The sequence below is a fragment of the Macaca mulatta genome, chromosome 19 (genome assembly GCF_049350105.2).
Source record: "Macaca mulatta isolate MMU2019108-1 chromosome 19, T2T-MMU8v2.0, whole genome shotgun sequence".
Lineage (NCBI taxonomy): Eukaryota > Metazoa > Chordata > Mammalia > Primates > Cercopithecidae > Macaca > Macaca mulatta.
The window spans coordinates 16,002,764-16,030,468 of NC_133424.1; the positions used below are offsets into that span (position 1 = coordinate 16,002,764).

Genomic DNA, 27,705 nt, shown 5'->3' on the forward strand with positions numbered 1-27,705 from the left:
AAAACCCAGGGCCTCCATGGCTCTGGACAGAGGAGGCCCCGATCCCAGCCCCGGCTGCCAGCCAATGCCAGCCTGTCCACTCGACAGAAAAACACACGCTGGCTGCCTGCCCCAGGGCGTTTCCAGAAGAGAAATTTAATCTAATTTACATACTTCTAGGTACATCGATAACCAAAATGTGGCCACTGAAAAAAGTTAAAAGGTCAATCAGCTCCCGGCTTCTAGCTGGCCCAGGATTGCAAAATAAAAAGATCCACGTTCCTTATTCTCTACACAAAACGCGTTTTTAAAAAAGTGAAAGGTCTAGGGAGCTATACATAGAAAGCAACAGTGAAAAGGGAGAGGGAGCAGGAGTGGGGGAGGAGAGTCCCACCCCCCAACCCCACCCTCCAGGGCCCCAGAGCCCCTGAGGCTCTTTGGGGGGCCTTGACATGGCAGGAGGCAGCTGTCAGCTCTGAGCTCTTCCCAGCTGGGAAGGCCCCTCTGGGGGGCAACCAACAAGGATTTCCGTGGCATTGTGGGCTCAGTGGGGGGCTCCCAAGCCCCAGCAGGCCCCACAGAGGGAGCGTGGCTTCCCCTGAGCAAGCACCGTGGCATGATGTGGTCGTTCAACCCGGGAACTGGGGGTCCGGGGCAGGTCCCGGGTCTCACGAGGTGCGTGTGTGTGTGTTCGCATGTACATGCGTGTGAGAGGATATTCATGGGGGCGAGAGGGAACCAGAACAGGGGTCTTTGGGGTCTTTGCAAATGGCCACGGATGGCAGACATTGCCCTGCCTGGCTGCTAGACGGGGGAGTGCTGTCCTCCCCGTGACCAGATCGGCTGCCACCAGAGACCTGGCTGCTGCCCCTGCTGGACCAGGTGGGCATGGGCTGAAGGAAGACACCCTGTGGCCCCAGAGTCCTCAGGCTGGGGGAAGGGCAGCTAGCTGGCTCCCGGCGCCCTGGCTGTAGTGTGCCCGGCCCCCAAGGGGCGCCGGTTTGAGGTTTTGGCTTGCTCCTTTGGAAACGGAAAGAAAGAGGAAGAGGGACGAGGACACAGAGGAGGAAGAAGAGGAGACAGAGGTGGCACGAGAGGGGATCTGGAATGCTTTTGTGTTAGGGAGCCTCTGCCGCCGCTGTCTGTGCCTGCGGGGCCTGGGACTCCTCAGGCGGGGGGTCCGCTTTGGAGAAGTTCATCTCCAGGATGTGCCGCTGTAAGTGCCGCACCCACTCTTCCTGGATGGAGAGGGGGCCCTGGAATTCCACCTCACAGAACCTGCGTGGGTGAACAGAGAGAGGGAGTGGCCAGTGCTGTGAGGAGAGGCAGAAGCATAGCCTTGCCCACGTCCCTGGGCACACCTGCTGCTACTTAGTGTGGACAGAGCAAGCCCAGGAGGCGGGGGAAGAGGGGCCCAGAAGTCAGGCATTTCCCATGGACAGCCACCTCCACTCACCATGGGGTCATGTGAGCCCCTGCCTCTATGCTCAGAAGTCACTGGGACCAGCTAAGGGCTACTGGCTTCCAAGTACCCCTGCCATCTGGCAGATACATAGACTCTGAGACGGAAGAGGGCACAGAGAAGCAAATCCTACCCAATGAGCCAGGCCCCCCTCCTCCTCCTCCTCCTGTCTTCCTGGCACCTAAAGAGGCCTCACAGCACAGAGGCCTGGAGCCCAAGCTCCACGGCTCAAGACTTGGCTTTGACTCTGACTTCTGACTTGGCCTGTATGGCCTCAGGCAAGTCACCTCATGTCTCAGAGTCCCAGTTCCCTGCTCTTCGATGTACTTGTGGAGTTTGGTAAGAATTAACTAAGACCTACTTTTTTCTTGAGCCAGACACTAGTTGAGTGCTTACTTACCATGTGCCAGGCAGTTCTGAGTGCTTTATAAATATTAAATTCACTTACTCCTCGTAACAAATCTGTAAGGTAGGTTTGTTATCAACCCGCTTTTATGAGTGAGGAAATTGAGGTAAGGAACAGTTAAGTCCTTCCCTGAGGTCACTAAGCTGGTAAGTGGCAGAGTTGGGATCTGAACCCAGCTCTTGCAGGCTACAAAGCTCAGGGTGTCAGCCTTTAGCCTGAGCCCCGCCACACCCAAGGGCAGCCACTGAGGCGACACCTCCCAGCTCCCACCAGACCCTATCCTGTCCAAGGCTCTGGGTGACCAAGGCCCACTCAGGTGGTCTCCCTCCCTCCCCCAGGGGCAGCCTACCTGCATTTGAGGGTGTAGATGTTGCCCACGAACTTGACAAGTGATGTCTGGGGGGGCCGGGGCACCAGGGAGGGGACCGGCCGGACTCGGGGTGGGGGTTGCCGCACCTCCTCCAGCTTCTGCTGTAGGTCATTGGTGTCCTCGCCTCCCCGGGCTGCGGAGGCATCTGGAGGGCGGGCTTGTCGGCGTTCGAATTCTAAGGTGGAGAGAGGGACCAGAGATGAGTGGGAGGGGTGGGTGCTGCAGAGACTTGGAATACACAAGAGCTAAGGACTGATGCTACCTGGATGGGCGGGATGGGGGATGGACGGGTGAATGGGTGAGCAACTGGAGAAAGGACTAAAGGGCCACAGCAGAGCACCTGGGGAGTGGTTGGGTGGGCCTGGCAGGTGCCCGCTGCGCTCCCGACCCTCCTCCACCAGCACTCACTGTTGATGTTCTGCCGCTGGTGCTCCTCAGCCTTCACGGTGCCTGGCGGGCTGGCTGCCAGAGGCCGCTCACCACTGTCGGCTGCCCGGCCAGCCTCAGGCCCTGGCTCCCCCCCGGCACTGCGGCCGACCACGGCCAGGCCCCCGGGTGCCAGCCCCAGGGACGGCCGCTTGTCACTGTCACGGCCATGGCCGGCACTGCGGAACTTCTTGGTGAAGGGGCGGCCGCCCTGGATGTAGCTGCGGTAGGCGCCCACCTTCTGGGGCCGGTGCTTGATCCACTCGCTCAGTGTCTCGATGGGCGAGCCATTGACGCACCACTCGGTCACGCCGAACTGCCGCAGGTGTGCCCTTGCGTGGCTGGCCAGGGCCTTGCGGTTTTCAAAGTAAAGGCCACACAGCTCGCAGCAGGCCTCGGTGGCTGCGGGGCGGAGGGGGTGCTGCTGAGCCACAGCCCGAAGGGGGCAGGTGCACCCAGACGGCCCTGCACAGGCCAGGTGCCAATCCCGCCTCCCACAGAGACCCAGCCATGGGGGCCCCACTTGGGGTCAGTCCACGCTTGTGGCATTGCCTGGCCTGGCCTGGCAGGCCCTGGCGGTCGCCCTCCCGGGACCCTGCCGCCCGCTGCTTACAGGAGTGGGAGGTCTTCTCGTGAAGGGTCTTTGCCTTGAAGGGCAGTTCAGTCTGGATGTAGGTCTTGGCCTTGACCTCTGCTGGGAGGAGGCGGTCCTCCTGCAGGGGCCGCTTGGCTGCCACTGAGCCCAGGTAGCCAGTGGCTGAGGGCTTGGCCCCAGTGATGGGCGTCAGGCTGAGCTCTCGAGGAACCTGCGCCGGCCCTGCACCTGGTTTGCCTGGCCGGCCAGCCAGGGGTGACAACGGCAGTGGGGACTGCACGGGCCCAGGGGCCATGGTGGGAGGCCCATCCTCAGCCAAGGCAGGGGCCAGGTCTCCAGCCGGTGGCTCCTTCTTGATGAGGCACGGCTTGGACTTCTTCTTGAGGATTTCTCGCAGTGTGTCGATGGGCGAACCATTGACCGACCACTCGGTCACACCCATCTGCCGCAGGTGTGAGCGCGCATGACTCGACAGGCCCTTGCGGTTCTCGAAGAACTCACCGCAGAACTCACAGCGGATGTCGCGCACCGGCTCTGCCCGGGACGCTGCAGGGGATCCAGGGTAGGGGGGAGGAGGAGGAGGAGAAGGAGGCGGCGGCTGCGGGCAGGAAGCCTCCAAGCTCAAAGCCCCCATATCAGTGCCAGTTGCCTAGCTACCCCTGTCTATGCCACCCACCAGACCGCAACAGCCTGCTCCCTCATCTGGGCCTCCAGAGGCCCTTGTGTACATCTGGCTCTTCTGCTTGTTCTGTCATCTCAAATTCTAGCTGGCTTCAAGATATCTCCCTGTATGATCCTGGGCAAGTCACTTTCCCTCTCTGAGCCTCAGTTTCCTCTGCTGCAAAATGGAGATGAAAACCCCTACTTCCCAGTGTCACTATGGGAGGGTCTAAAATGGGAACAGCTCTGAGCATGGGGCACAGAGCTGGTACACAACGCACGAGAGTGCTAAAGCACAGCCTGGGCTGCCCTCACCTGCTCAGCACAGAGTAGGCATCCAATCAATCTGAGCAGAATGAACACAGTGCTGGTATCACAGGCAAGCGAGCAAGTGACATTATAAGGATGACATACAGAGTTTTCTGTAACCAGGTGTGTGCTAAGTACTTTATCCCAGTTAATCCTCAAGAAAAAAAGACAGAGTTGGGACTATGCTGATCTCCATCTTCCAAATGAGGAAACTTGCCCATGGTCACACAGAGCTAGACTGGGGAGGAACAGAGATCTTAACTCACACTTGACTCCAAATGTCAAGCACTTAATTACCAAAAAAGTCAGAAAGACACAGTTCAGACATTCACTGCCAGTCCCTACACTCCTGCTGTAGCAGACATCACTAATGGATCCCCGCAGTCATTCTCCCTAGGAGTCTGGCTGGCAGCCACTACCAATCGACGGAAATGGCACAAGAGATGGAATCTTTCTGCTGTCACTGAATGACACAATCCTGCTTCTCAAGTGAATAAAGGACAACTGAGCAGCAGCTCAGTTGCAGGGGTCTGCATAGCAAGAACATACAGCTAACCCCGTGTCCTCTCTACCTGCATGTCCTCCCTTCCAATTCAAACCTAGGCACTCTGGATACCCCCAAGGGGAGGCAGGGAGGAGACCCCTCCAACTGTTCTCCCTGCCCTACTGCGAGGTCACACTTACACAGGTTCAGGGGTGTCATGTCTTCCCGTGGCGCCCCCCAGGGACCCTCAGATGGGTGCAGTTCCCCATGAAGGGCCCCCGGCAGCATCTCCCGCTTGATCTCCACCCGTATTTGTTCAGGCTTCAGCTTCTTGGGCAAGGAGGGTGCAGCCAGGCCTGGGAACATCTTCCGGGCCGTAGGAGGAGGAGAGGCAGTTGGTGAGTGGCCCAGGGGGCTGCCTGGTGGCGGTGGCAACTTCTTGGCCAAGGGTGAGATGTGAAGGTCCGAGGGGCTGCGGGCTTCCAGTGAGCTGCCAGGACCTGTGCCGCCTATCATCTTGGCCAGGGTTTTTGGGCTTGGCCCTGGTGGGTTGGGAGGTCCGCCAGGCCGAGACTGGGTCCGTCTCTTCAGGATCTCCCGCAGCGTGTCGATGGGTGAGCCATTGACGTACCACTCGGTCACGCCCATTTGCCGCAGGTGGGAGCGCGCGTGGCTCGAGAGGCCCTTGCGGTTCTCGAAGAACTCGCCGCAGAACTCACAGCGGATGTCTCGTGCTGGCTCTGGGCCTGAGGCTGCAGCAGGAGGAGAAGGGGTCAGTTAGCATCATAGAACTGCCAGCATGGTCACCTGCAGGAGTGTCCTGGTCGGCTGGGCGTGGGCGGCAGCAACACGCCCACAGGTTAGGGTGGTGAGGGCAGGTGCAGGTAAGGGAGTGGAAGAGCGGGGCTGGGGGCCAGATACCCGGCAGGAGTGAGGGGAGGCTCCAGAGAGCACATGGGCCCTCGGTCCTGGCGGAGGAGGATGGAATCAAGATTCCATTGCTCTGTGGGTCCCAACAAGGATAGGGTGAGGCAGGGAGGGCAGCCTAGGTGCTATGTGCCATCCAGACAGGGGCAGATGTGGGTGCTTTGCACACTAAAAGGCAGGATCTCCCCACCTTGGCCTTCATTCTCAGGAAGGGTCACGGAGGTCAAAGGCCAAGAGAGAGAGCCTAGCAGCCCACTGCCAACAAGATCTCTGGGCAGAACCGGCCCACTGCCAAGGGCCCCTGTCTACTCCCTGCCCCAGCAGGGAGGGGGCTGTGACCCCCCCCCCCGGGAGGGGCTCCAGGGCCCGCAGTGAGGAGGGGGCAGCTGAAGCGAGAACCTACAGAGGTTGAGAGGAGACGGCTCCACATCAGAGGCCCAGAAAATGCCGGCGGCTGCGGCGGCCGAGAGGTCCTGCTTCCCCCAGGGGCTGGCCATACCCGCGGCCTTCAGCTTGGCCTTCTTGGCCGGCGGTGGGGGGGGGAGCAAGGAGAGGGCCGCGGAGGTGGGAGGCGGCCGCCCCGGGTGGGCCAGGGCGCCGCGCCTGGGTGGGAGGCGGATCTGGACGCCGTCCCTCCTGATGAGCCCGTGGAGCACGTCTATGGGGGATCCCTTGGCGTCCGGATCGCTGACGCCCAGGTGGCGCAGGTGGGCACGGGCGTGGCTGGACAGGCCCTTGCGGGTCTCAAACCAGGCACCGCACAGCTGGCAGTCCAGCTCTCTGCCCCCGTCACTATCTAAAGCTGCGGAGACAAAACACAGGGGGGGGTTCACGGCCGCCACCTTGGCTGGCCTTGGGGGCCTGAGGCAGGAGGGTCTGGTGTGATTTTTGGCTGCTCAGGCAGTTGGGGGGTCCAAGACTCAGGCTGCAGATTTATTTTGAAGTTTAGGAAGCAGGACATCCTATTTCCTGCCTAGCCCTTTGGCATCAAGGGGAGTGTAGAGAGCTTAAGGACGTTGGGTAGACAGGCAGTGACCAAATTCCAGATAATCGGATACTCCCAGACCCTCTCCCCTAGGATCCCTGCTATGGGAGCTGTGTGGGGGCGATGGTGGCTGCTGGACTCATGCAGCCAAGGGCAGGTGTGCCCCTGAAAGCACGGCAGACTCAGTGGAAGCAATTTCAAGGGAACATAAGGTGCCAAATGGGGGACTCCGTTGGGCAGGGGGTGAGACCCTGGGGTCACCCCCAGACTCTAATGTCCACAAAGATATGGGAAAGACTGATGTTATAACGGACGTCCTTGTTAAACCTGCTCACTGCACCTGGAGGGTTTCTTCCCAAACCCTACCTGCTGTGCCCACAGGCAGCCCAGGAGGTGGGGCTTCACTGGCAGGCAGAGAGAGCTGCCTCTGCATGGACAACCAGGGAGACTTGATGACAGGATCAACCGTGGGCACCTCCCATTAGGTGATCCCCATCTACCCAAGATGCTTCCAACTAACACTGAGAAAGCTAGGCCACAGGAACCCTGGTTACCTTCACTGCCCCTACCCACAGGCCCAGAGAAAGCCAAGAGCTGCCCCTCAGTGGCGAGCATGACCCTGGCAGGCTCAGCAGCTGCAGTGAGGCCTTCAGGGGAAGATCAGCAAAGTAAAGTGGGAGACACGATCCACATCCAAGGCGGCCCAAAAGGAGATGCAGAGGCTCGACCGATATTCTGGCCCGGCTGACCCAGGACATGGGAGCTGTAGTCCCCACCGCCCCCACCCACCCTGGGCCCTCTAGCCCAACCTGAGGTCCCGTCCCTCCCAGCGCCAGAACCTCCCTCGGCTCTCGGGACCCACACTCACTGAGGTTCAAGGGCCCCTCATCCTCAGACTGAGGCCACTGTGCCTTTGGGGAGGCCGGCCGGGGGCTCAGGGACAGCTGGGGGCTCTTGTCCTCAGGATTCTTAGGGGTAGGGGAGCCCGCCAGGGCCAGTGGTGTCTTTTTGAGGAGCGGAGAGCTGGGAGGGTGGCCCAGGCCCTTGGCCGAGAAGCCGGGAGGCGACTTGATGGCTTTGTTGACAGCAGGGGCATCCAAGGGCTTGGCCAGGGTGAGCAAGCCGGGCCGGGGTGCCCCGGCGACCACCTCCTTCAGCGAGCTGGACTTCTTAGCCAGGCCCGGGGGCAGCCCAAGGTGGGCGTCAGGCAGGCCCTTCTGCTTCACAAGCTCGTAGAGGAGGTCGATGGGTGCGCCGCTGCTCTCCGACTCCGCCACTCCCAGCTGCCGCAGGTGGGAGCGCGCGTGGCTGGACAGGCCCTTTCGGGTCTCAAAGCAGGCGCCGCAGACCTCGCAGGTGGTCAGGCTCTGGGCTGAAGGGCAACACAGAGGCCGGGAGAGCAGGTTGTGAGGCCTGCGGCCCAGCTCTCCCGCTTCTCCTCCCCCGAGAGTCCCACTCACCCAAGCTCCATGGAAGTGTTTTGCCTCCGTCAGGCCCCCCGAACCTCACAATGACCCTAACAAGGCGGAGAATAGCTTGGCTGCTTTGCCAGTGAGGGTTAGAAACTGAGGCTCAGAGAGGGAAAAGTTGTGCCCAAGGGCACACAGCAGGAGGTAGAGCCCTTCTGTCATCCAGCCAGTGGGACACCTTTCAGAACCTTTCAGGCCTACTGGGTGCCCTGGCAACAGGTTCACACAAACGCTGAGCTGCCAGCCACATGCTTCACTGAACTAAGTTCTAACCACCCTCTGTGGCTCAACTCCTGCCCGAAACACTGGTCCTTGCAGTCTCCTGCACCCTCTTCCACAGAGCCTTTATCCTTGTCTATCTGCTTCTCTGTCTCCCTGTTCCCCAACTTGAATGGCCCTCAAGAGCAAGGGCCAAATTCACTTTGTTCATCTCACCTCCCTGTCCACCCCAGGGCCCGTCACTAGTCATTAACCACCTTAGGATCAATAGACGAAGAAATGGTGTCATGCGAGAGATCACACAGCTAGCAAAGGCCAGATTCAGCAAATGAGCTGGGTCTGAGTATGAGCTCTGGACCACCACGCCCACTGCTTCTCTGGATGCTGTCCCTCACCCCATGAGGGTGCAGCTCAGGGCCATGCATGCCCAGGACAGAAGTTCAAGGGAGAAGACAGCTGAGTGCCAACCTTGGTGCCTCAAGGTGCCAGAGGGAAAACTGCGGGCAACCTGGAGCCCCACATTAACCCCAAGGCACAAGAGTACCCCTGTGAGTGTAACCAGCCTGGCCAGCATCCCCTGCCATGCCACCTGGGCCACTCACCCTTGAGGTCCTGCAGCTCCTGTTTGCTGCCATGAGGAACCTCTGCAGCCACTTTGCTGCTCAGCCGACTGGCCACCTGCTCCAGGGCCCCAGGGACAGGCAGGCTCTTCTTAGGGAGCGAGGGAGAGCCCAAGTCCATGGCCACCATTGCGTTTTCCTCAGAACCCAGGCCTGTGGGTTGGGAAGACAGGCTCAGCCCAGGCAAGTTTCAGGCTGTCTATCCCCAGAACTAAGAAGATGACCTTCTTCCTTATCCTTGATGTCTGCTGTCACTCTGCCAGGCGACTCACCCCAGGAAAGCTGAGGTTCCACCCATAACCCCCAGAACCTGTCCAATGCAGGGACACTAAGGCTGCCACTGACAGCAGACACCAGCAGCTGCTTCCACACACTACAGCATGGGCAGGTCTGGGGTGTAATGCAAATGTGAGCCCAAACTCCCATCCCGGGGGATCTCAAAGAAAAGATCTCTCTGGGCAGAACTTGTGAGGGGCAACATCTGCCTGTCTTGAGGGTGAGGGTGGGAGGCACTCAGAAAGGGAATTCAACAAAACACCAGGGTCAGGAGGCTGGAGAAGCCACGCAGAGGCAGGGAGCCAGGGAGCCAGGGACAGGGAAGTGGCTTCACAACCCTCGCCAGGAATCTCCACCAGACAAAACAGCTGGGGCTGCAGAGACAATGGGGGAACCAGGGGTGGCCTACGCATCACAAGCTGAGCCCTAAGTGGGGTAAGGTGAGAACCTGGTGTCTGCACGTACAGCGATCCGACTGCGGACAGAAAGAGTTGGAATCACAGAACTTTGTGTTAAGTTTCTGAGACATCTATCAGGTCCGAAGCATCCCTGGGTGAGGAGTGTGTGGCAGAGGAAACCCCAAGGGTGAATTTTCACGTCTAGTTTTTCAAAGGGGCCGGGGAGGCCAGTTGAACTCCAAATTTAGAGTTCAGAGAATGGCAAAGGCTCAGAGGATGAAGGAACTGTGTGCCAGATAGGGCCTTAGAGGCGTTCAGTGGGATGTAACGGGGCAGGGGGCCATGTAGGTTCCATGCTCAGTTTGAGTCTCACAGAAGCAAAGAGTAAGCGCTGAGGACTGGGGCACCCAGGACTTTGTCAAAGTCTCCGGGTCGGGTGGGCGCATCTGTCAGATGGGGCAGGGCTGAAGTGAGTTTCCGCACCGGACGGACCGGAACCGTGGCAAGGGACGCTCCCGGGGCTCCAAAGGGGGCAAGGGGCATCTGTCAGACGGGGCAAAGGTCTCAGGGAGCGGCGGAGGAGTGTTTCTGAAGCCTAGGACCCTACGAGCGGCGACAGAAGGCCCTGGGCCCACACGACTAAAGGGCCTGGGGGAGGGGGGGCGTCCCGGAGACTGGACGGAAGGCGTCGGGGGCGGCGGCACCGGCAGGCGGGATTCCGACCTTCCCCTCCCCGCACCCTCCCAAGCGCGGGCTCTTACCCGGCGCGGGAGCGGTCGCGGGCCCGGGCCCCGGCTCCGGCTCGGCCTTGGGCCCGTCCCGCGGCGGCGGTGGCGGTGGTGGCGGCGGCGGCGGCGGCGGCGGGGGTGGGGGCGGCGGCGGCGGCGCGGGGGGTGCCGCGGGGCCCGGGCTCGGGGGGCTGGGCGGGGGCGCCCCCGCGGGCGCGCGCTCCCGGGCGCCCCCCGCGCGCGGCCCCGCCGCCGCCTTGCTCTCCGCTTTTGTCACTCGGCACTGGGCGGTGGAGGCGGCCATCTTGGCTCCGGCGCACGCGGGGCGGCCGCCCCAGGCGGGAGCAGCCGAGCGCCGAGTGCCGAGTGCCGCCGCCGCCGCCGCCGAATCCTCTCTGCCCCGCCCCTCAGGGCGCGCCCAGGGTGGCCTGCCGAGTGCCGAGCGCCACGAGCAAAACGGTTCGTCTGGGCCCTGCGGGCGGACGGCTGCAGCTGCTGGAAGCTGCCCGCGCGCCCTGGCTAGCGGATACACCCATATTGGGCGCCCAGCGGCCTCTAACCGCCGCCCCAGCCCAGTCCCTGGACATCTTTACCCCTAGGATGGGAATCTTCCGGCCTCACTGAAACCCCCTTAAACAACGTCCAAACTCTTAAAAGCCTTGACGGGCGGAGCTAGGACCTGCCCTAGGACCCTGCCCCATTCCCTTTCCGGAAAGTCTCCACCTCTGAGTCGGGGATCCTGGAAAACACCTGATCTCCAACCACGAGAATCCCTCCAGTATCATCCTGGTATCCAGCCGTCCCCCGACGGTGCTGTTCCGCAGACCTAGGGGACCCCACACGGCCGGCACCACATTTCAATCACCGCCTGTTTCTCTCTCCGATTGTCCCCAGCTGTTCCTTGACAGTTGGGTGGGGCTAGAATCCGACCATTGCCCCGCCCCCAACCTGGCACCCGCCCCCTCCTGCCCACTTAGGGAGAGGGGGCAGGCTTCTAACGACAGCCTTGCAGGGCCAGTGCCCAGACGTAGCCCTAATGTTGCAAATCCTTACTTAAGGCAAGGCTTCCAGGATCTTCCCAATCACTCCTTAGCCGCCACCCCTCTGCCTCGCAGTTATTCACTGAAAGACTGGTCGTAGCTCTCCCTCCCAAGGACAAGGCCAGGGCAGTGCCAAACCTGCCTCCTCTCATCCGTAGGCTGACTCCTTATACCCCAGTGCTTCCTGCACCCCTAACCATCCTCAGAGCCAGCTCTGTCTCGCAGTCACCCCTGAGACACTACAAGCCAGGTGTGGGTGAGCTGAACGCCTGGGGGGCAGCCTTTAGCAGAAGCAAGAAGCCTGAGGTCAAGTCCCCACTCTGCCCCTCCCTGAGATGTCCCCTCACCCAGCCGCTGTCCTCTCTGAACCTCCAAGGAGAGGGGGCTTTGATGCCCCACCCTCCCCTTTGCAGGCTCATGAGTGCCCTTCAAGTGGGCTTGTGAATGGGTCTGACTGACCCCGGAGTACAGGTCTAGGTAGGACCCCAGCAGCTGCAAGTAGGAATAGTACCAAAGGGGCCGGGTGTGGTGGCTTACACCTGTAATCCCAGCACTCTGGGAGGCCAAGAGGGGTGGATCACTTGAGGTCAGGAGTTTGAGACCAGCCTGGACAACATGGTGAAACCCCGTCTCTACTAAAAATACAAAAAAAAAAAAAAAAAAAAAAAAAAAATTAGCTAGGCATGGTGGTGGGTGCCTGTAATCCCAGCTACTTGGGAGGCTGAGGCAGGAGAATAGCTTGAACCCCGGAGGTGGAGGTTCCTGTGAGCCAAGATCGTGCCACTGCACTCCAGCATGGGTGACAGAGTGAGACTCCACCTCAAACAAACAAACAAATAAAAAAACAGAAGCGGCCGGGCACGGTGGCTCAAGCCTGTAATCCCAGCACTTTGGGAGGCCGAGACGGGCGGATCACGAGGTCAGGAGATCGAGACCATCCTGGGTAACACAGTGAAACCCCGTCTCTACTAAAAATACAAAAACTTAGCCGGGCGAGGTGGCAGGCGCCTGTAGTCCCAGCTACTCGGGAGGCTGAGGCAGGAGAATGGCGTGAACCCGGGAGGCGGAGCTTGCAGTGAGTTGAGATCCGGCCACTGCACTCCAGCCTGGGTGACAGAGCGAGACTCCGTCTCAAAAAAAAACCAAAAAAACAGAAACACAACAATCTTAGTTCCACAGACTTACACTGAGGCATAAATGAGATAATACATGTTAAAATCTTAGTACAGGGGCCAGATGTGGTGGCTCAGGCCTCTAAATCCCTGCACTTTGGGAGGCTAAGGCAGGAGGACTGCTTGAGCCCAGGAGTTCCAGACTAGCTTGGGCAATACAGCAAGACCCCATCTCAAAAAAATAAAAAATTAAAATTAAAAAACCTTAGTACATAGCAAGCATTTGATAATGGAGGAACATATCAGGTCTGCCAGATAAAGCAAACATTGGTTGAAAATCTAGACTCGGCCGGGCGCGGTGGCTCAAGCCTGTAATCCCAGCACTTTGGGAGGCCGAGACGGGCGGATCACGAGGTCAGGAGATCGAGACCATCCTGGCTGACACGGTGAAACCCCGTCTCTACTAAAAAAAATACAAAAACTTAGCCGGGCGAGGTGGCGGGCGCCTGTAGTCCCAGCTACTCGGGAGGCTGAGGCAGGAGAATGGCGTAAACCCGGGAGGTGGAGCTTGCAGTGAGCTGAGATCCGGCCAGTGCACTCCAGCCTGGGCGACAGAGCGAGACTCCGTCTCAAAAAAAAAAAAAAAGAAAAGAAAATCTAGACTCTAGGCTGGGTGCAGTGGCTTACACCTGTAATCCCAGCACTTTGGGAGGCTGAAGAGGGCAGATCACTTGAGGTCAGGAGTTCGAGACCAGCCTGGCCAACATGGTGAAACCCCATCTCTACTAAAAATACAAAAATTAGCCAGGCATGGTGGTACACGCCTGTAATCCCAGCTACTCGGCAGCAGAACTGCTAGAACCTGGGAGTTGGAGGTTGCAGTGACTGAGATTGCACCACTGCATTCCAGCCTGGGTGGCAGAGTGAGACTTTGTCTCAAAAAAAAAAGAAAAGAAAATCTGGCCTGTAGGCTGGGCACATTAGCTCACGCCTGTAATCCTGGCACTTTGAGGGGCTGAGGTAGGCGGATCACTTGAAGGCAGGAGTTTTGAGACCAGCCTGGCCGACATGGTGAAAACCTGTCTCTACTAAAAATACAAAAGTTATCTGGTCACGGTGATGGGCACCTGTAATCCCAGCTACTCGGGAGGCTGAGGCAGGAGAATCACTTGAACCCCAGAAGCGGAGGTTGCAGTGAGCCAAGATTGCGCCACTCAAACAAAAAAAAAGAAAAAAAAGAAAATCTAGACTCTAGATCTGCACTATCCAATAGGATCCCCAGTAGCCTGATACTAGCTTCATTTCAACTTCTGAACAGCCATACATGACCAATGGTGTCCCTGTAAGACCGTGCAGATATCTAGAGAACATTTCCAGCCATCATCTCAGCAAGTTCTATGTAACAATGCGTCTCAAGATAGAAGATGTCATTAACAGCAAAGAATCTGGGGCCCGACTGCCTGGGTTTCAAATCCCTGTTTCACCCTTTCCAGCTGTGTGACCTTGAGCAGGTGAAACTCTCTGTGCCTCAGTTTCCTCATCTGTAAAGTGGAAGAAATAATAACCCTGCCTTATAGGATTGTTGTGAGGATGTAAATGAGTTCATGTTTGTAAAGTGCTTAGAACGATGTCTGGCTCCCAGTAAAAGCTCAGGAAGCATTTGTCAAAGTCACTGGCAAGAAAGATAGGGAAAAACTGGATCCAGAAAGAGACCTGGCCCAGATCCTGAGTGAAACAGAAAGGACACCTAAATAGCAGGTTGGTTGTAAGGAGAGTCATCAACATACTTTGTAAAGTGACTCAAAATGCTTCCAGGAAAGCTGAGTGGTGCCCCTCCAGCCCCGCCCCTCCAATGCTCTGGGCCCCTGGGAAGGATAGGGCTCCAGCACAGCCCGTCCCCTCCCCTTACCATCTCCATAGGCTGGCTCAGGGTCCTCAGCCCAGGTGGGTGGAAAGGGCACTGTGAGAGGTAAGCGGGGCCGACGGGAGGTCAGGAAGCTGCCAGGCGGACCCCCAGGCTCTCGGCCCAGGGGGCTGGGGGGCTGCTCAGCGGCAGAGGTGGCCAGCAGCTCCTGCAGGATGTTGATGGGCGAGACAGTGAGCTCCCAGTTGGTGATACCGAAGTCACGTAGGTGGGCCCGGGCGTGGCTGGAGAGGCCGGCGCGTGTGTCGAAGCCAGCCCCGCAGAAGTCACAGCGCATCAGGCTGAAGGTGCCTGGGTCAAAGTTGGCCACTGTGGAGAGAGGACAGGACTGCCTGAGGTGGGGAGGGGCTACTCCCCAGCCCCAACCCCTCCCCATACTCAGGGCTTCACCCTGGGCTGTTTGTCTTCCCCGTGGCTGTCCCTTTTGCTCCTGCCTGCCCCTCAGCTCTCAGCTCGTGTATCCTCCCACCCCATTCCAGGACGCCTAACCCTCCCAGATACCTCCTTCCTACATCTGGCAACATCAAGGAGGGACCTCTCCTGCAAAAACCCTTCTCCAGGGCCAGGTGTGGTGGCTCACGCCTGTAATCCCAGCTCTTTGGGAGGCCAGGCGGGAAGATCTCTTGAGCCCAGGAGTTTGACACCAGCCTGGGCAACATAGTGAGACCCCATCTCAATTAAAAAAAAAATAGCTGGGCATAGTGGTGCGTGCCTGTAGTCCCAGCTACTTGAGAGGCTAAGGTGGGAGAATTGCTTGAGCTCAGGAGTTTGAGGCTGCAGTGAGCTATAATTGCCTCATGGCACTCCAGCCTGGGCAACAGAGCAAGACCCTGTCCCTTAAAAAAAGAAAGAAAAAGAAATGCTTCTCTAGTTGTGGACTTGCCATCCTCTGTGAGAGTATTTGATTAATAGCCTTCTTGTGACTATTTTTACTCATGATCACCCAAGTGCTGTAAATTAAATATTTGTTGGATGAAGAAATGGACAAATGGATGTAATGCCCTCTGCTGGGAGCCTTCTCTGAGCCCTGCAACTGGAGTTAGGGACTTTGTCTCAGCTTCCCCAGCCTCCTGGTTGCCCCAGCTTTCCCCGCATCTCAGCCCTGTTCAGTCAGCGTCATCACTGCCGGGTTTCCTAGTTGTCCACCCCTTGCCCCCTACCCCTAGTGCGTAGACACACATACACACACACAGACACAGACACAGACACAGACACACACACTCGTGCTCTCTCTCTCTCTCTCTCATATACCATACTGGCACTTCCCCAAGTGGGCTGTGTGTCTGCCAATGTCAGAACCACCCAGAGTGCTCCTGTTGGAGACAGACTTCGAGAATCAGAGCCTCGTACCGTGGGAATTGACAGACCTTACAGGCAGCCTCAGGGGGTTCTGAAGCTGGCCAGGGTGGGGTGGAGGGGGTCCCACCACTCCTGGACTGGGCCATGAACTCCGAGAGTCCAAGAACTGCTATTCTGTCCACTGCTGTGTCCCCAGGTCCCCAGAACAGAGGGGAACCTTGCTCAGTAAATATTTGTTGAATGGAGGAATGAATGAAATTCTCTGCCCGAGGCTGACTCTTCTACCCACACTCCTTCCTCCAGTGGCTGGAATGGCCAGGGCACTGGGGCGTCTCCACACATCCACCGACGGGTGGCCTTTACTGCAGCTCCCAAGTCTCTCAGGAGCAGAGGCCCCAGTGTCCCCCTGCTTGGCGCTAAGGGAGAGAATTTAGATCAAGGGTAGGTTGCCCAGCCATGGGTCTCCTGGGCCTTTTAAAGTGAAGCTGCCCTACCTTTTTTCTTCTTCTTCTGGAAGGAGAACCTGCGCTCAATGGCCTTCACCTCCTCAGCGGAGATGAAATGGCGCACATTGTAGCTGACGCCCACGCGGTTCAGGTGGCCCCGGACGTGGTTGGCCAAGCCGATGCCGTTGTGGAAGCGATCGGGGCAGTAGGGGCATTTCCGTTCCTCGTGCTTCAGTGCCATGGCCGGGTCCCCATCCAGGAGTGTGTCCAACCCCAGCGGGCCGCCCAGCGGCGCGTCCAGGAGCAGGAAGTCCAGCGGGTGTGCGCCTGCCAGCCCCAGCTCCTCGGGCTGCAGCCTCGGGGGCACCCTAGCCGCCGCCATGACCTGCGGCCCCAGCTTTGCCACCAGTACAATGGGTACCATCCCTCGGAGCTGCTGCTGCTGCCCCTGGGTGGCCTCTGCTGCCTGCAGGGCCTCTCGGAATGTCCGCTTCAGCTCCAGGGCAGGCTGTGGGATGAGGCTAAGGGTGGCTAGGGGTGAAAAGACCCCATTTTCAGGAGAAAAATCCATCTCAGAGGTCAGCACCACATCCTCCTCTTCCTCCTCCTCCTCCTCCTCCTCTTCACTCCAAGGGCGCCTCCGTTCCCCCAGCCCTTGTGGGTGGACGGTGCTTTTGTTTCTCCCGAGCTGTAAGGAGTAGGGGGTGGATGCTAGTGTGGAGGGAAAGGCCAGCCTTCCAAGAGGCCTCTGGCCCACCCGATGCGGGAGTGGTTTTGACAGCGGGAAATCTCTGATGCTCAGCTGCTGGCATCCTGGGCCAAAGGCCAGGCTGGGGTCATATCCAGCAGGGTTCTCCCGCCACATGGGGGCCAAGGACGCCTCAGCTTTGCCAAAGTAGTCCACAGCAGTGTCAGGGAAGCAGGCGTGAGCATCCTGGCTAGTGCCCGGTTGGCTGGCAGGGTCCTCCTCATAAGCCTCGCCATCCTCCTCCCAGTGGTGACGGGCGTGCACCAGCCTCACGTGCTCCCTGAGCAGGCTCTCGCTGGGCGCCGGGAAACCACAGAAGACGCAGGCGCTGAGGCTGACGGCAGCTCCGTAGGGCTGATAGAGGAGGGCGCTGGCCTCAGGGCTGGGGCTGCCAGCCCCACTGCTGCCTCCAAAAGGCTCCTTGGCGGTCTGGCCTGGGGGCTCACGCACATGCAGCTTGGCGTGCTGCACATAAGCCCTGGAGGAATTGGTGCCAAAGACACATTTGGGGCACTGCAGCCGTGCCTCCCGGCCCTCGTCCCCTGGAACTTGCTTCAGCTTTTGGATCTCCTCAATGATCTTCTCCCGGGAGGCCTGGTGCAGCTGCCGGTGCTGCTCCAGAGCGGCAGGGTCGGCAAAGGCCCAGCCACACTCACCGCAGGCCAGCGGGGCCAGGTCCGCAGGGGGCTCCTGGCCTGGGGCTCGGCGGTGCTGGCTCATGTGCTCCAGGAGGTGCTCCTTCTGCTTGAAGTAGATGCTGCACTCGATGCATGGGAACACGGCCGGCTCCTCGTCCTCGTCCTCTTCTGGGCTGGCCACCCCTTCGGCCACCTCCTCCAGCAGCTCACACAGGTAGGGCCCGGTCCGGATGGGAGGCAGTAGCGGCTGCAGCCGCTCCACAGACGCCTCCGAGTTCACCGTCCAGGTCTGTGTGGCCACCTCCGAGGCTGACGTGGGTAGGCCCCACTCCGACGACTGGGCCAGCCCCTCCAGGTCCTCCAGGTCTTCTCTGCCACCCACCACCGCCATGTCCAGCATCTTCGGGGTGTCTTCCACTGGCACAAACACCCTTCTGAAGGGGGCGAGGGGTGGCGGCTGGGCAGGCAGGTCCAAGTGCAGCCCTGCATCCTGGGGGGATCCCTGCTCATCCTCATCTTGGAGCCAGTTGAACCTGGGGCGACCCTGGGGGTGTTTCTCCAAAAGCCTTGGTTCCCCCCGGTGGTGCAAGAACCTTCTAGAGCCCTCTAGCTCAGCGTGGGGGTTCATGGTTCTCACAATGACCGAGTCCTCGAATCTCCGCTCAGACAGGATGCCCTCCCCAGCCTCCTGGACAAGGGGGTGCTCCCAGGGTCCCCGGCCATCAGGGGTGCCTGGGAAATGGCCCAGGAGATGGGGTGGTGGGGAGCCCGGCCGGAAGTCCAGGCTGCCTCCATCCCAGCAGCTGCAAGGAAGTGCCAATGGGGACAGGTTAGCCATGGGCTGCAGTTTTCCTTCCTAGGGTGGTGATGGGGGTCCTCACAGGCAGTTTGAAGCAGGCCCCAGAGATCCAGCCCGAGGGCGACAGGGGTGTGGGGGTGAGGGTGGGAGGTAGGGGGAGTCCATGTGGATCCTTTCGGACCTATCGGGTCAAAAGCCAGGTTCAACTCTTAGGATGCACCTGTCCACAAAGCCTAGCCCTGCTGCATTGTCGGGGAATATGCGGAGACCACCCCTGGACCACACGGGGATGTGGCCACCTCTAAGAAGTCTGGTGGCAACAGTTAACTCTCATCTCTCCCCAGGAAGGACCCAAGCCTCTCATCTATGCTCCAGGCTGCTTCTGTCTTGGTCTTCCCCAAACTGGGGTGATTTTGCTAATTTAGTTTCACCTCTCCCTCAGATTTGGTCAAAGTTAACTTTGTGGTGGAACAGTTCAAAGGAATGTTCCTTTTCCCTGCGTCTCCCCATCTGGAAGGGCAGAGTCAGGAGAGGTGGAAGGTCCCTGCTAAGCCTTTGGCCCCAGTGATTCTGACCTTCCTGGGCAGAGGGGTGGGAGTGGGGTTGGGGGAGGCAGGGTAACCTCTCTGGGCCTCAGTTTTCCAATCCTAAAAATGGGGGTAATTCCCAAGAACTGGGAACCCCTTTGTCCTTATACAACATCTGTGGAGCTTTCTCATAGCCACCATCAACAAAAGGTGCTTGCAACATAAGGCAGGTGCTTATTTAAATGCTCACAACCACAACCTTTCAATGACCCCACAGGCTGTAGGGTGAAGATGACACAACTCAGTGCTTGAGAAATGCTTTGTTTCACCTCATGCCTGGACCAGTGTGGGTTCTTATTATGGCCATTTGTGATGGGTTCTCCCTTCCTTTTCAAGATCCTGCCTCCATCAGGGGATGCCAATCACGCTCATGGAACAGATGCGGAAAAAGTTCCATTCAGATGTTGGGTGGAGACCATAAGGTCACCTTTCTCAGCTCCATCGCTGACATGCGATACTAACAGGACCATCCTCCTGGGGCTGTGGCAAGGACTCAGTGGGGATAAACACATGTTCAGAGCGCAGCTCATAGCAGCTATTATTAATTAATTAATAATGGTATTGTTCATTCTGAGAGCTATTAGTAATCCTGATAAGCTTACTAGGACCTGGCCAGGCGCGGTGGCTCACGCCCGTAATCCCAGCTCTTTGGGAGGCTGAGGTGGGTGGATCACCTGAGGTCAGGAGTTCTCGACCAGCCTGGCCAATATGGTGAAACCCCATCTCTACTAAAAATAAAAAAACTATCCAGGCATGGTGGCGGGCACCTATAATCCCAGCTACTGGGGAGGCTGAGGCAGGAGAATTACTTGAACCCAGGAGGTGGAGGTTGCAGTGAGCTGAGATCACGCTATTGCACTTCAGCCTGGGCGATAGAGTGAGACTCTCAAAAAAAAAAAAAAAAAAAAAAAAAAAAAAAAATTACTATGACCTATTAGCAGCTGCCAAGCCATTTAATAAAGGGTAGGGACCGTCAGCATTGCTCTTGATTCCTGCTCTCACCCAGTGCCCCTTGGATCCTCAAGGCGAATTCATGAGATGCATCTTATGGACTCCATTTTGCAGATGAGAAAACTGAGGCCCAGAGAGGCATAGTATCATTCTAAGGGTCACCTGGCAGAGACAGGACTCCAAGGGTCCAACATCCAGGCTCCTGTGCCTGTGGCCCTGCTCCTGGCAGGGATAATGAGAGTTGACTGTCTGTGTTCATCCCAGACCTCCCCCAACCCCAGCACACGCCCAGGGGCTTGCCTGCCGGGAGCTGCCTCCTCCTCCTGCCTGGCCTCCTGATTCCCTCCTGTCCCCTTCTCATTCCCCAGGGGCTTCTCTGGGGCCTGGGCATGTCCTGCTTGCCCCCCTGCCCTCCCTGAGGTCAGGGCCAGCATGGCACTCACCAGCTGCTGATCCGATGGGTGGCGGAGGTGGCACGGGGGAGGGCTTCGCTGAGGCCGGGATGGGGCTGCCCGTCTGCAACAGAGAGGGGAGACCCTGAGGGGCTGGGGTCCCCCTGGCCGGGGCCCTCCACACCCCAGCTCCAGGAGCCCTGCCAGGTGCCTCGGAAGGGCCCTGCTGGCTCCCAATTCCTCTCCCTGAGAGGCCTGTGGCCTCTGCAGTCCTGAGCCCTGGAAGGGGTTTCTTTGGAGGAGTCCCCTTGACTCTCCTGGGGGACCCCAGGGGCTTGCTGCCTTCCAACCCTCCTCTCTCTCCCCCCACCCAGCAACCAGGGTGGTTTTTTACAAGACTCACCCTGCTAAAAACTCACCTGGCTTCTCATTATACCTATAATAAACACCAGACTTCTGTTTTTTGAGATGGAGTCTCACTCTGTTGCCCAGGCTGGAGTGCAGTGGCACGATCTCGGCTCACTGAAACTTCCGCCTCCCGGGTTCTAGCGATTCTCCTGCCTCAGCCTCCCGAGTAGCTGGAATTACAGGCGTGCACCACCATGCCTGGGTAATTTTTCTATTTTTAGTAGCGAGGGCATTTCGCCATGTTGACCAGGCTGGTCTCAAACTCTTGACCTCAAGCAATCCACCCACCTTGGCCTCCCAAAGTGCTAAGAATACAGGTGTGAGCCACTGTGCCCGGCCTAAAAACCAGACTCTTAGCCGCCACCTACAAGGCCCTATGAGGTCAGACCTCTGCTGGTCTCTCTAACCTCCCGTCTCTCTCCTGGCCCCTCAATGCCTCTACTCTGACTGTATGGGCCTCTTCGGGAAGCCCCAAGCCCACCTAACTCTTTTGGACCTCAGGGCCTTTGCACCTGCTATGCCCTCTGCCCAGGGCACTCATCCCTGACCGCCTAACTCAAATGAGCCCCTGTGATTTTCTCTCAGCACCTGTTTCATTTCTTTCTTAGCACTTTCTGAAATCACCTAGCTCTTTCTTGGGATGACTGCTTGCTGGGTCCCCCACTAGGATGTAGTTGCAGACCAGGGACTTTGTCGGCTTCATTCACTGTAGCATCCCAGCACCTGGCATACAGCAAGTGCTCAACAAATCCTTGCCAGATGATGAACAAGGCACCTGTTCTAACCTGAGCTGCAGAGAGCCCGTCCCTGCCTTCTGCACCCTCTCCCAGGCCTATGTCCTGAAATCCAGTCCTCTCCCGGGACCCCCTCCCCACCAACACAGATGGAGCCAACTCTCTATTATCCGCCTGTGGAGCCAATGCCTGGAGCGACCACAGGAATCCTGGCCTGCGTCTCCTCTGCCCGCCACACTTGCCTGACGCGGGTGAGCTTGCCAATCGGGGAGCAGGCCAATTGCCCGGGCCAAGGTTAACACACTGGGGGAACTTGTGCCCCATCCAGAGCCCGACAGATGCAATTGTTGGATTAGCCTCAATTTGAGGATGGTCCAGAAAAAGGGATAGGGCTGGGGCGAATTCTTTTTCCAATCCCTCATCATCCAATTGGCCCAAGAAATTGAGAGCTGACTGTTGGGAGTCAAAGGATAAAAATGGAGGTAGGATGGGGAGAGAGTGTTGACCAGAAAGGTGTGGTCACTGGCTGAGGGTCCTGCTTTGGAACCCAAGAAAAGGGTTGTGACTGTTGTGTGACCTCTGGAAGGGGTGGTGGGGGTATGGAAATTTGCATCATCTACATACAGCACAAGGTTTCTCAACATCAGCACTATTGGCATTTGGGGCCAGATCATTTTCTGGGGTGAGGTCCATCCTGTGCACTGCAGGATGGTGAGCAGCATCCCTGGCCTCCACCCTCCAGACGCCAGCATCTCCCCAGCCCTCGGTCATGACAACCAAAAGTGTCACCAAACATTACCAAAGTGTCCCCTGGAGGGGGAGGTGAATCACCCCCATTTGAGAACCACCGGGAGACACTGATGGGCAGCAGAGCTATGCTGGGGTGCAAGGGCTGGTTTTAGGATGGGGGTGTTGGAGAGGGCGTTCAGAGTTGGGAAAGAAAGGCCTGGCCCAGCCAAGGGAGTGAGGCCCCCAAGAAACAGGGTCTCTAGAGAACACATGAGTCATAGATTTGTCTTTTCTCAGGAGAGGGCAACCGGTTCGCATATAACCTGCCCTAGCACGACCTAGAGGTTTGGGTCTGAGGGTCCTGGGCATCCTGCCTCTGAGGTTCTAGGACCCCAAGCTCCCAAGATTCTGGGCGTCCCAGATTTGGTGATTCTGCGATTGCCGTTGTCTAAGAATTCCAAGAGCCAGGGGACCGCGTGGCCTCCTTGAGCAATTCCAGCGAGTCTCCTATTTTTAGTGGCAGTGACTTTGGAGGAAGCAGGCCAAGCAGTGCCCTGTGTCCAAGACACCTTGGGGGCGGGGGCTTCACCCAGAGGCCTCCACAGTTGATGGGGATCCAGGAGTCCCTATGGGTCAGACGAGGTGCTGGGTCGCAGCCCTTAGGCAGTGGCCGTGCCAAGCAGCCCTTGTTGGCTCCTGCCATCTGGGTTCCCCGAGAGAGTTTGCAAATGCTGATGGCAAGGGGTGTCCATGAGCAGCCTGAACTCCAAGCCTGGGGTTCAACTTGATAGAGTAGCCAAGAACCTAGATTCTGGAGCCAGACAGATCCAAGTTCAAGGCCCCAGGGGTGCCCTGAAGGGCGTGCCTCTCCCACTCCGAGCCTTGGTTTCTTCCTCTGTGCCATGGGAACAGCCACCGACCCAGTCTCGCAGGGCCAGCAATGGGTGCCAGCAAGATCGCAGTAAATGCTCCATCCAGAGGAGTGGCGGTGGAGGGGAAGAAGGCTGGTGGGAGGCCTGGGGGGGTCAGGGCTGGTTCAGCGATGTCTCAAGGGGGAAGCTGGTGGCTAGACCCCACAGCCTCAGGCCCGGTCACTCCATGCTCTGATTTTCTCCCCAGGCTGGGGCCCCAAGATGGCAGAAATGATGTGTCATTTGTCCCTGGGTGCCCTGTCCCCAATACAATGCCAGGCATGTAGCAGACTCTTCATCGATCCATACAGACCACCTTAGCCCCCTGAGTCTTTTCTGAACCTGGGAGGCCCAACCAGAGAGGTAGGAGCTGCAGAGGGGGTGTGGGAGCTCCGGGTAAACAGCCGTTAACGGAGGACACAGAAGGCGGCCGGCACACCCCTGCCCAGGCAGAGAAGTTTGGAGGTGGTCACTCCAGGGTGCTCTTGGGGGGCTCCGAGGGCTGAGTAGGGATAAAGGAAGGCCCAGGCTTTGGGGTAGAATAGCAGCCCCAGGGCCTGTTCCTATTTATAGGCATCACAAGACTAGTAGGGCAGGTGCCTGCGTCCCGGAAGGGGCAGATCAAGCGGACAGGGAGGGTAGTGGGAGAGACGTGGTGTCCCAAACCCAGGCATTCTTCCAAATCCAGGCTATGACCTCACTCCGAGTCAAGCCATTCCCAGCCCTGCCCCCAGCTGCTGAGGGAAACCTTCAAGGGTGGGCCTGGCCCCCCTCAGCAGCCACATTTCCCTCCTCCCCAGGCTATAAAAGAGATGCACACATGAGACCCTGGGTGATTCCCCAGAGGAAGTGAGGATGCACCTACCTGCCTGCTTTTTCCCTCTCCCCAGACCTGAGGCATCTGCCAGGTAGAGAAGAGATGTCCAATCCCTCGGAACCAGACCCAGAGAGGACACTGGGATCCCTACGGCCTGTACCCTCAGGCTCCCACAAAATCAAAGTCCCTGCCCTGCCCTGGCTGGCTATGCGACCTGGCACAAAATCCTGCCTATCTCTGAGCCGCAGTTATTAACTCAGTTATTAATGGCTTAGAGGAGGGGATTGCTAAGTTTCCCTGAGTGCTGATACTCTGGAGTTGGGTGTACCCTGTGCCCTCAGGGGTCTCACCTTGCCACCCCACTGCCTGACACCTGCAGATGCCATCAGCTACCTCTAAGCCTTTGCATGTATGCAGTCCCCTGCCTAGATGCTTGCTGCCCCCTTGGTCTGGCTCATTGTTCCTTATCCTACCGCTCACTTCCTGCAGGAACTCCTGGTTGCTCCCCGCCAGGTGCTTTCCTCATCACAGCCCCAGCCGCTGTGTCATAACACCTGGTGACATAACACTGGGTCATAACATGGTATCACAACATCTGTCTCCCCGGCCTCAGAGGGTGGGGTCTGTGAGAGCGAGGATGGTGTGTGCTCAGTCACCACTGTGCCCCGGTGTGTGGCCCCTAGAAGGTGCTGTGTATTTATAAATATCCAAGCATCATGAGTGGTAAAGGTGGCTGGAGCAGGTCAAGGATCTGCGAGGATGCAGCACGGTGGTTAAGAGTGAGGGCTGTCAAGCCATGCTACTCCCTGGCTAGGTGACCTTGGGCAATTTATGTCGCTGCTCTGGGTCTCAGTTTCCCCATCTCTGATACTGGATAATAATAACGAAGGCTACTCCACAGGGTTCTTTGGAGAAAGACAGAAGATGATCATGCAAAAGCCTTGGCATGGAGGAAGCCCTTGATTAGGTGTTTGGAGATGGGCAGGCAGCGGGGGGGGGTCTGAGGCATCAGCCCACTGTTTTCCAGGCATATCAGCCTCCTACCAGGTCCTTGGACACATCAGGCTCCTCCCCACCACAGGGCCTTTGCACTGGCTGTTCCCTCCACCTGGAATGTCCTTCCCACCATTCACTCCATGCTCCATTCAAATGCCACTCTATCAGGGAGGCTCTCCCAGGTCTCCCAGGCATGATCCTGGCACTCTGTTTAATGCCTTCACAGCATCTGTCACTACCTATCCTTCTGATATTTGTTTAGTTGCTTGTTGTCCATTTCCCCTACTAGAGTGTCAGCCGCTTGAGGGCAGGAATTCTTGCCTCTTTGGTTTACAGCTGCCTTCCCAGCACCTAGCACATACCCTGGCACACCGAAGGTGCTCAGTATTTAATGAATGAATAACACATCTGGATGTGGGGACAGTGTCAGATACCTTTTTGCTGGGTAAACCAAGGCACAAAGGGGTGGCCAGTATCCCTGACTACCCAGTCTCTCCCTAGCCGCTACAGGGTCCACGCTGTTTTGGCCCATGGCTCAGGAACAGGATACACCCAGACAGCCAGAGAGAGCTGGGATAGACTGATGGGAGTGGGGAATACCTGTGGAACAAGTGGGCTGGGGACAGGGAGTTTGGGGTGCTGAGATGGGCCTCTGGACCCAATTAGTATGCTCAGAGGAGGGAGCCAGGCTGACCTAAGTTTAAGTCCCAGCTCCACACTACCCAGTGGGGAGCCTTGGTCTGGTCACTGGCTCCCAGGACATCTGTTTTCACAACTGTCAAATAAGAAACTAAACAGAGTGCAAAGAAAAGGCTCTGGACCGAAGCAGAATCAGCATCCCAGCTCAGCTGCTACTGCGCTGGGTGACTTGGCTCTCTCTGAGCCTTGGGGAATGGGCTGGATGCTTCCTGGGGGCCACAGGGCCCATTCTCTTACCAGAGATGCCACCTCTGCCATCCAGAATGTCTCGGGGGCCCTCCTTGGTGACAGGCAGGTAATGGGTGGACCGGAAGATGCCACCTTCCCCCTCAGCAGCCTCGGCCCCACCCTCGATGTTCTCCCTCGGCATCGGGCCAGGCAGTCTCTCTGGGCCTCGGGGACGATCTGGTGCAGCTGGGTTGCCTGCCAGGGACCCCTCCATTGGATTTTCTCTGCTTGGATCCACTCAGCTGCTGGGCTGGCTCAGCGGGGCATTGTGGGCCTGGGGACAGAGAGAGAGAAGTGCTTAGGGGATGGAGGAAAGGGAATCTGCCTCAGTTTCCCCTCCCTCAAAACCTCGGTCCTCACCTTTGCAGCTCACTGCCTCAGTTTACCTCCCAGCCCAGGGGGAGCTAATGGTGTTCAGACCTTATCCACACACCTTCTCTCCCAATGGCCCCTACCCTCAGCATGCCTCCATCTCCCCATCAATAACTCTTCCCCTTTATACAGATCCTGCACTGCCTCAGTTTACCCATATTGACACATGCACACTCAGCCACCAGGTTTTCTTCCATCAATCTTTCCACTTCTCCAGACTCCTCCCTTCATTCACACACAGCTGCACTTTCCCCAGTCCTGCCCTCACACCCATGCACACGCACATCCTACTGCCATGCCTTCGTTTCCTCGGCAAGAATCCCAGCCACTTGTACACTCCGATCCTATACACCGTCAGGAGTCTCCCATCATTACCCCTTTACTTTTCTCCATTGGGTTGTCCCATACCAATGATCCCTGCACTTTCCCACACTCCAACCCTTCCCCCACACAGGACCTTAGGGTTCTCCAGCATTAACCCCTTCACCCCCCTCCACACACACAGCCTCAAGTGACCCCAGCATTAACCCTTTCGCTTCTCCCCAACATTATCCCTCATGCATACCCAGCTTGGGCTCCTCCATTCCCCCCACCCCCCAACCAAGATTGCTCTAGTCCTCGGGCGAAAGAAAACGATGGGGCTCCTGGTCCAGAAATGAGGACCCTGGGGAGCGGGGGTTGTCCTCTCTACCTATAAATACCTTCAAGGTAACGGCGGAAAGTGAAGGGCAGGAATGAGGCGCCCTCCCCAGGGAGATGGTGGGGAGGCCGGGCCCAGGCAACCGGGGCGGGGCCGGGGCGCCAGGCCTGGTTGCAGGCGCTGCCCTCGGGGGCCTGGGGATTCCCAGGGGGCTCCTCCGTGGGCTGGCAGTCTTGGTGGGGGTCCCTACCCAGGCCCGGAGGAAGCACCTGCGGTTGTCCACCGGGTGGGCACTGCCCGCGGGGAACGGGCGGGACCGCAACTTCGGAGCACTTTGGCAGCGTGGGGAGGGGGCTCCTACCCGGATGCCCCCCAGGGGTCGCAGAGGTGGGGGCTGCGCCGTGCGGGCCCACTCCTCGGGGGTCCAGGGTCCGGGGGATGCGTCCTCCGCCCGTGCACCCCGGGGCGGGAGACCCCGCGGGACGCACCGAGGTAGGGGGGACACCTGCCCCAAGACCCCCGCCCCTCCCCCCACCTGCACGGCCCCGCCCCCGACCAGGCCCCGCCCCTGAAGGCCCCGCCCCCGCCCCCGCCCCGGGGGGTCCCGCCTGGCCCGGCCCGGCCCGGGCCTCCCCCGCCCCGCTACGGCTCCGCCCCACCCGCGGGCTCCCCAGGCCGGGCCGGGCCTCACCAGGGAGGCGGCGCCGCCAGCCAGGTGCCGGGGCTCGGAGCTCCCCTCCTTGGTGCGGCCGTCGCTGCCGCTACCGCCGCTGCCGCTCCCGGTGCCGGTGCCGCGGCCTCCGCAGCCGCCGCCGCCTCCACCGCTCGGGGGACATTGTCCCTTTAAATCGCTCCCCCCGCCGCCCCGCCCCCCCGGCGCGCCGCCGTGACCTCAGCGCGACAGCCCCGCCGCGCCGCCATG

The 27,705-nt window shown here is 58.7% G+C and overlaps 1 protein-coding gene across 30 annotated transcripts; it reads right to left on the reverse strand.

Annotated features, from left to right (window-relative positions):
• Positions 1-115: 115 nt before the first annotated feature.
• WIZ (WIZ zinc finger) lies at positions 116-27,570 on the reverse strand. Of its 30 annotated transcripts, XM_077978072.1 has the most exons (14): positions 27,475-27,570; positions 25,781-26,045; positions 24,322-24,402; positions 20,301-20,373; positions 16,183-18,323; positions 14,375-14,698; positions 8,894-9,064; positions 7,472-7,975; positions 6,022-6,420; positions 4,892-5,443; positions 3,257-3,784; positions 2,626-3,045; positions 2,197-2,392; positions 116-1,257 (listed from the first exon to the last, which is right to left on the reverse strand). In XM_077978072.1, the coding sequence occupies exons 5-14, from the start codon at positions 18,146-18,148 to the stop codon at positions 1,098-1,100; spliced, it is 5,220 nt and encodes a 1,739-aa protein (XP_077834198.1). In that variant the 5' UTR covers positions 18,149-18,323; positions 20,301-20,373; positions 24,322-24,402; positions 25,781-26,045; positions 27,475-27,570; the 3' UTR covers positions 116-1,097. The 30 variants fall into 30 exon arrangements, with proteins under 30 accessions (XP_077834198.1, XP_028694781.2, XP_077834195.1 ...); XM_028838948.2 differs by lacking the exon at positions 24,322-24,402; XM_077978069.1 differs by lacking the exon at positions 24,322-24,402 and having other exon boundaries at positions 16,183-18,500.
• Between the last annotated feature and the right edge of the window lie 135 nt (positions 27,571-27,705).

Excerpts from the sequence above, each read along its gene's own strand:
- WIZ (XM_028838948.2), bottom strand. The coding sequence starts at position 25,985 with ATGGAGGGGTCCCTGGCAGGCAACCCAGCTGCACCAGATCGTCCCCGA. Across the intron at positions 20,374-25,780 it reads TGGCAGAGGTGGCATCTCTG|ACGGGCAGCCCCATCCCGGC; the intron begins GTAAGAGAATGG and ends TCTCTGTTGCAG. Across the intron at positions 18,324-20,300 it reads ACCCATCGGATCAGCAGCTG|CTGCTGGGATGGAGGCAGCC; the intron begins GTGAGTGCCATG and ends ACTTCCTTGCAG.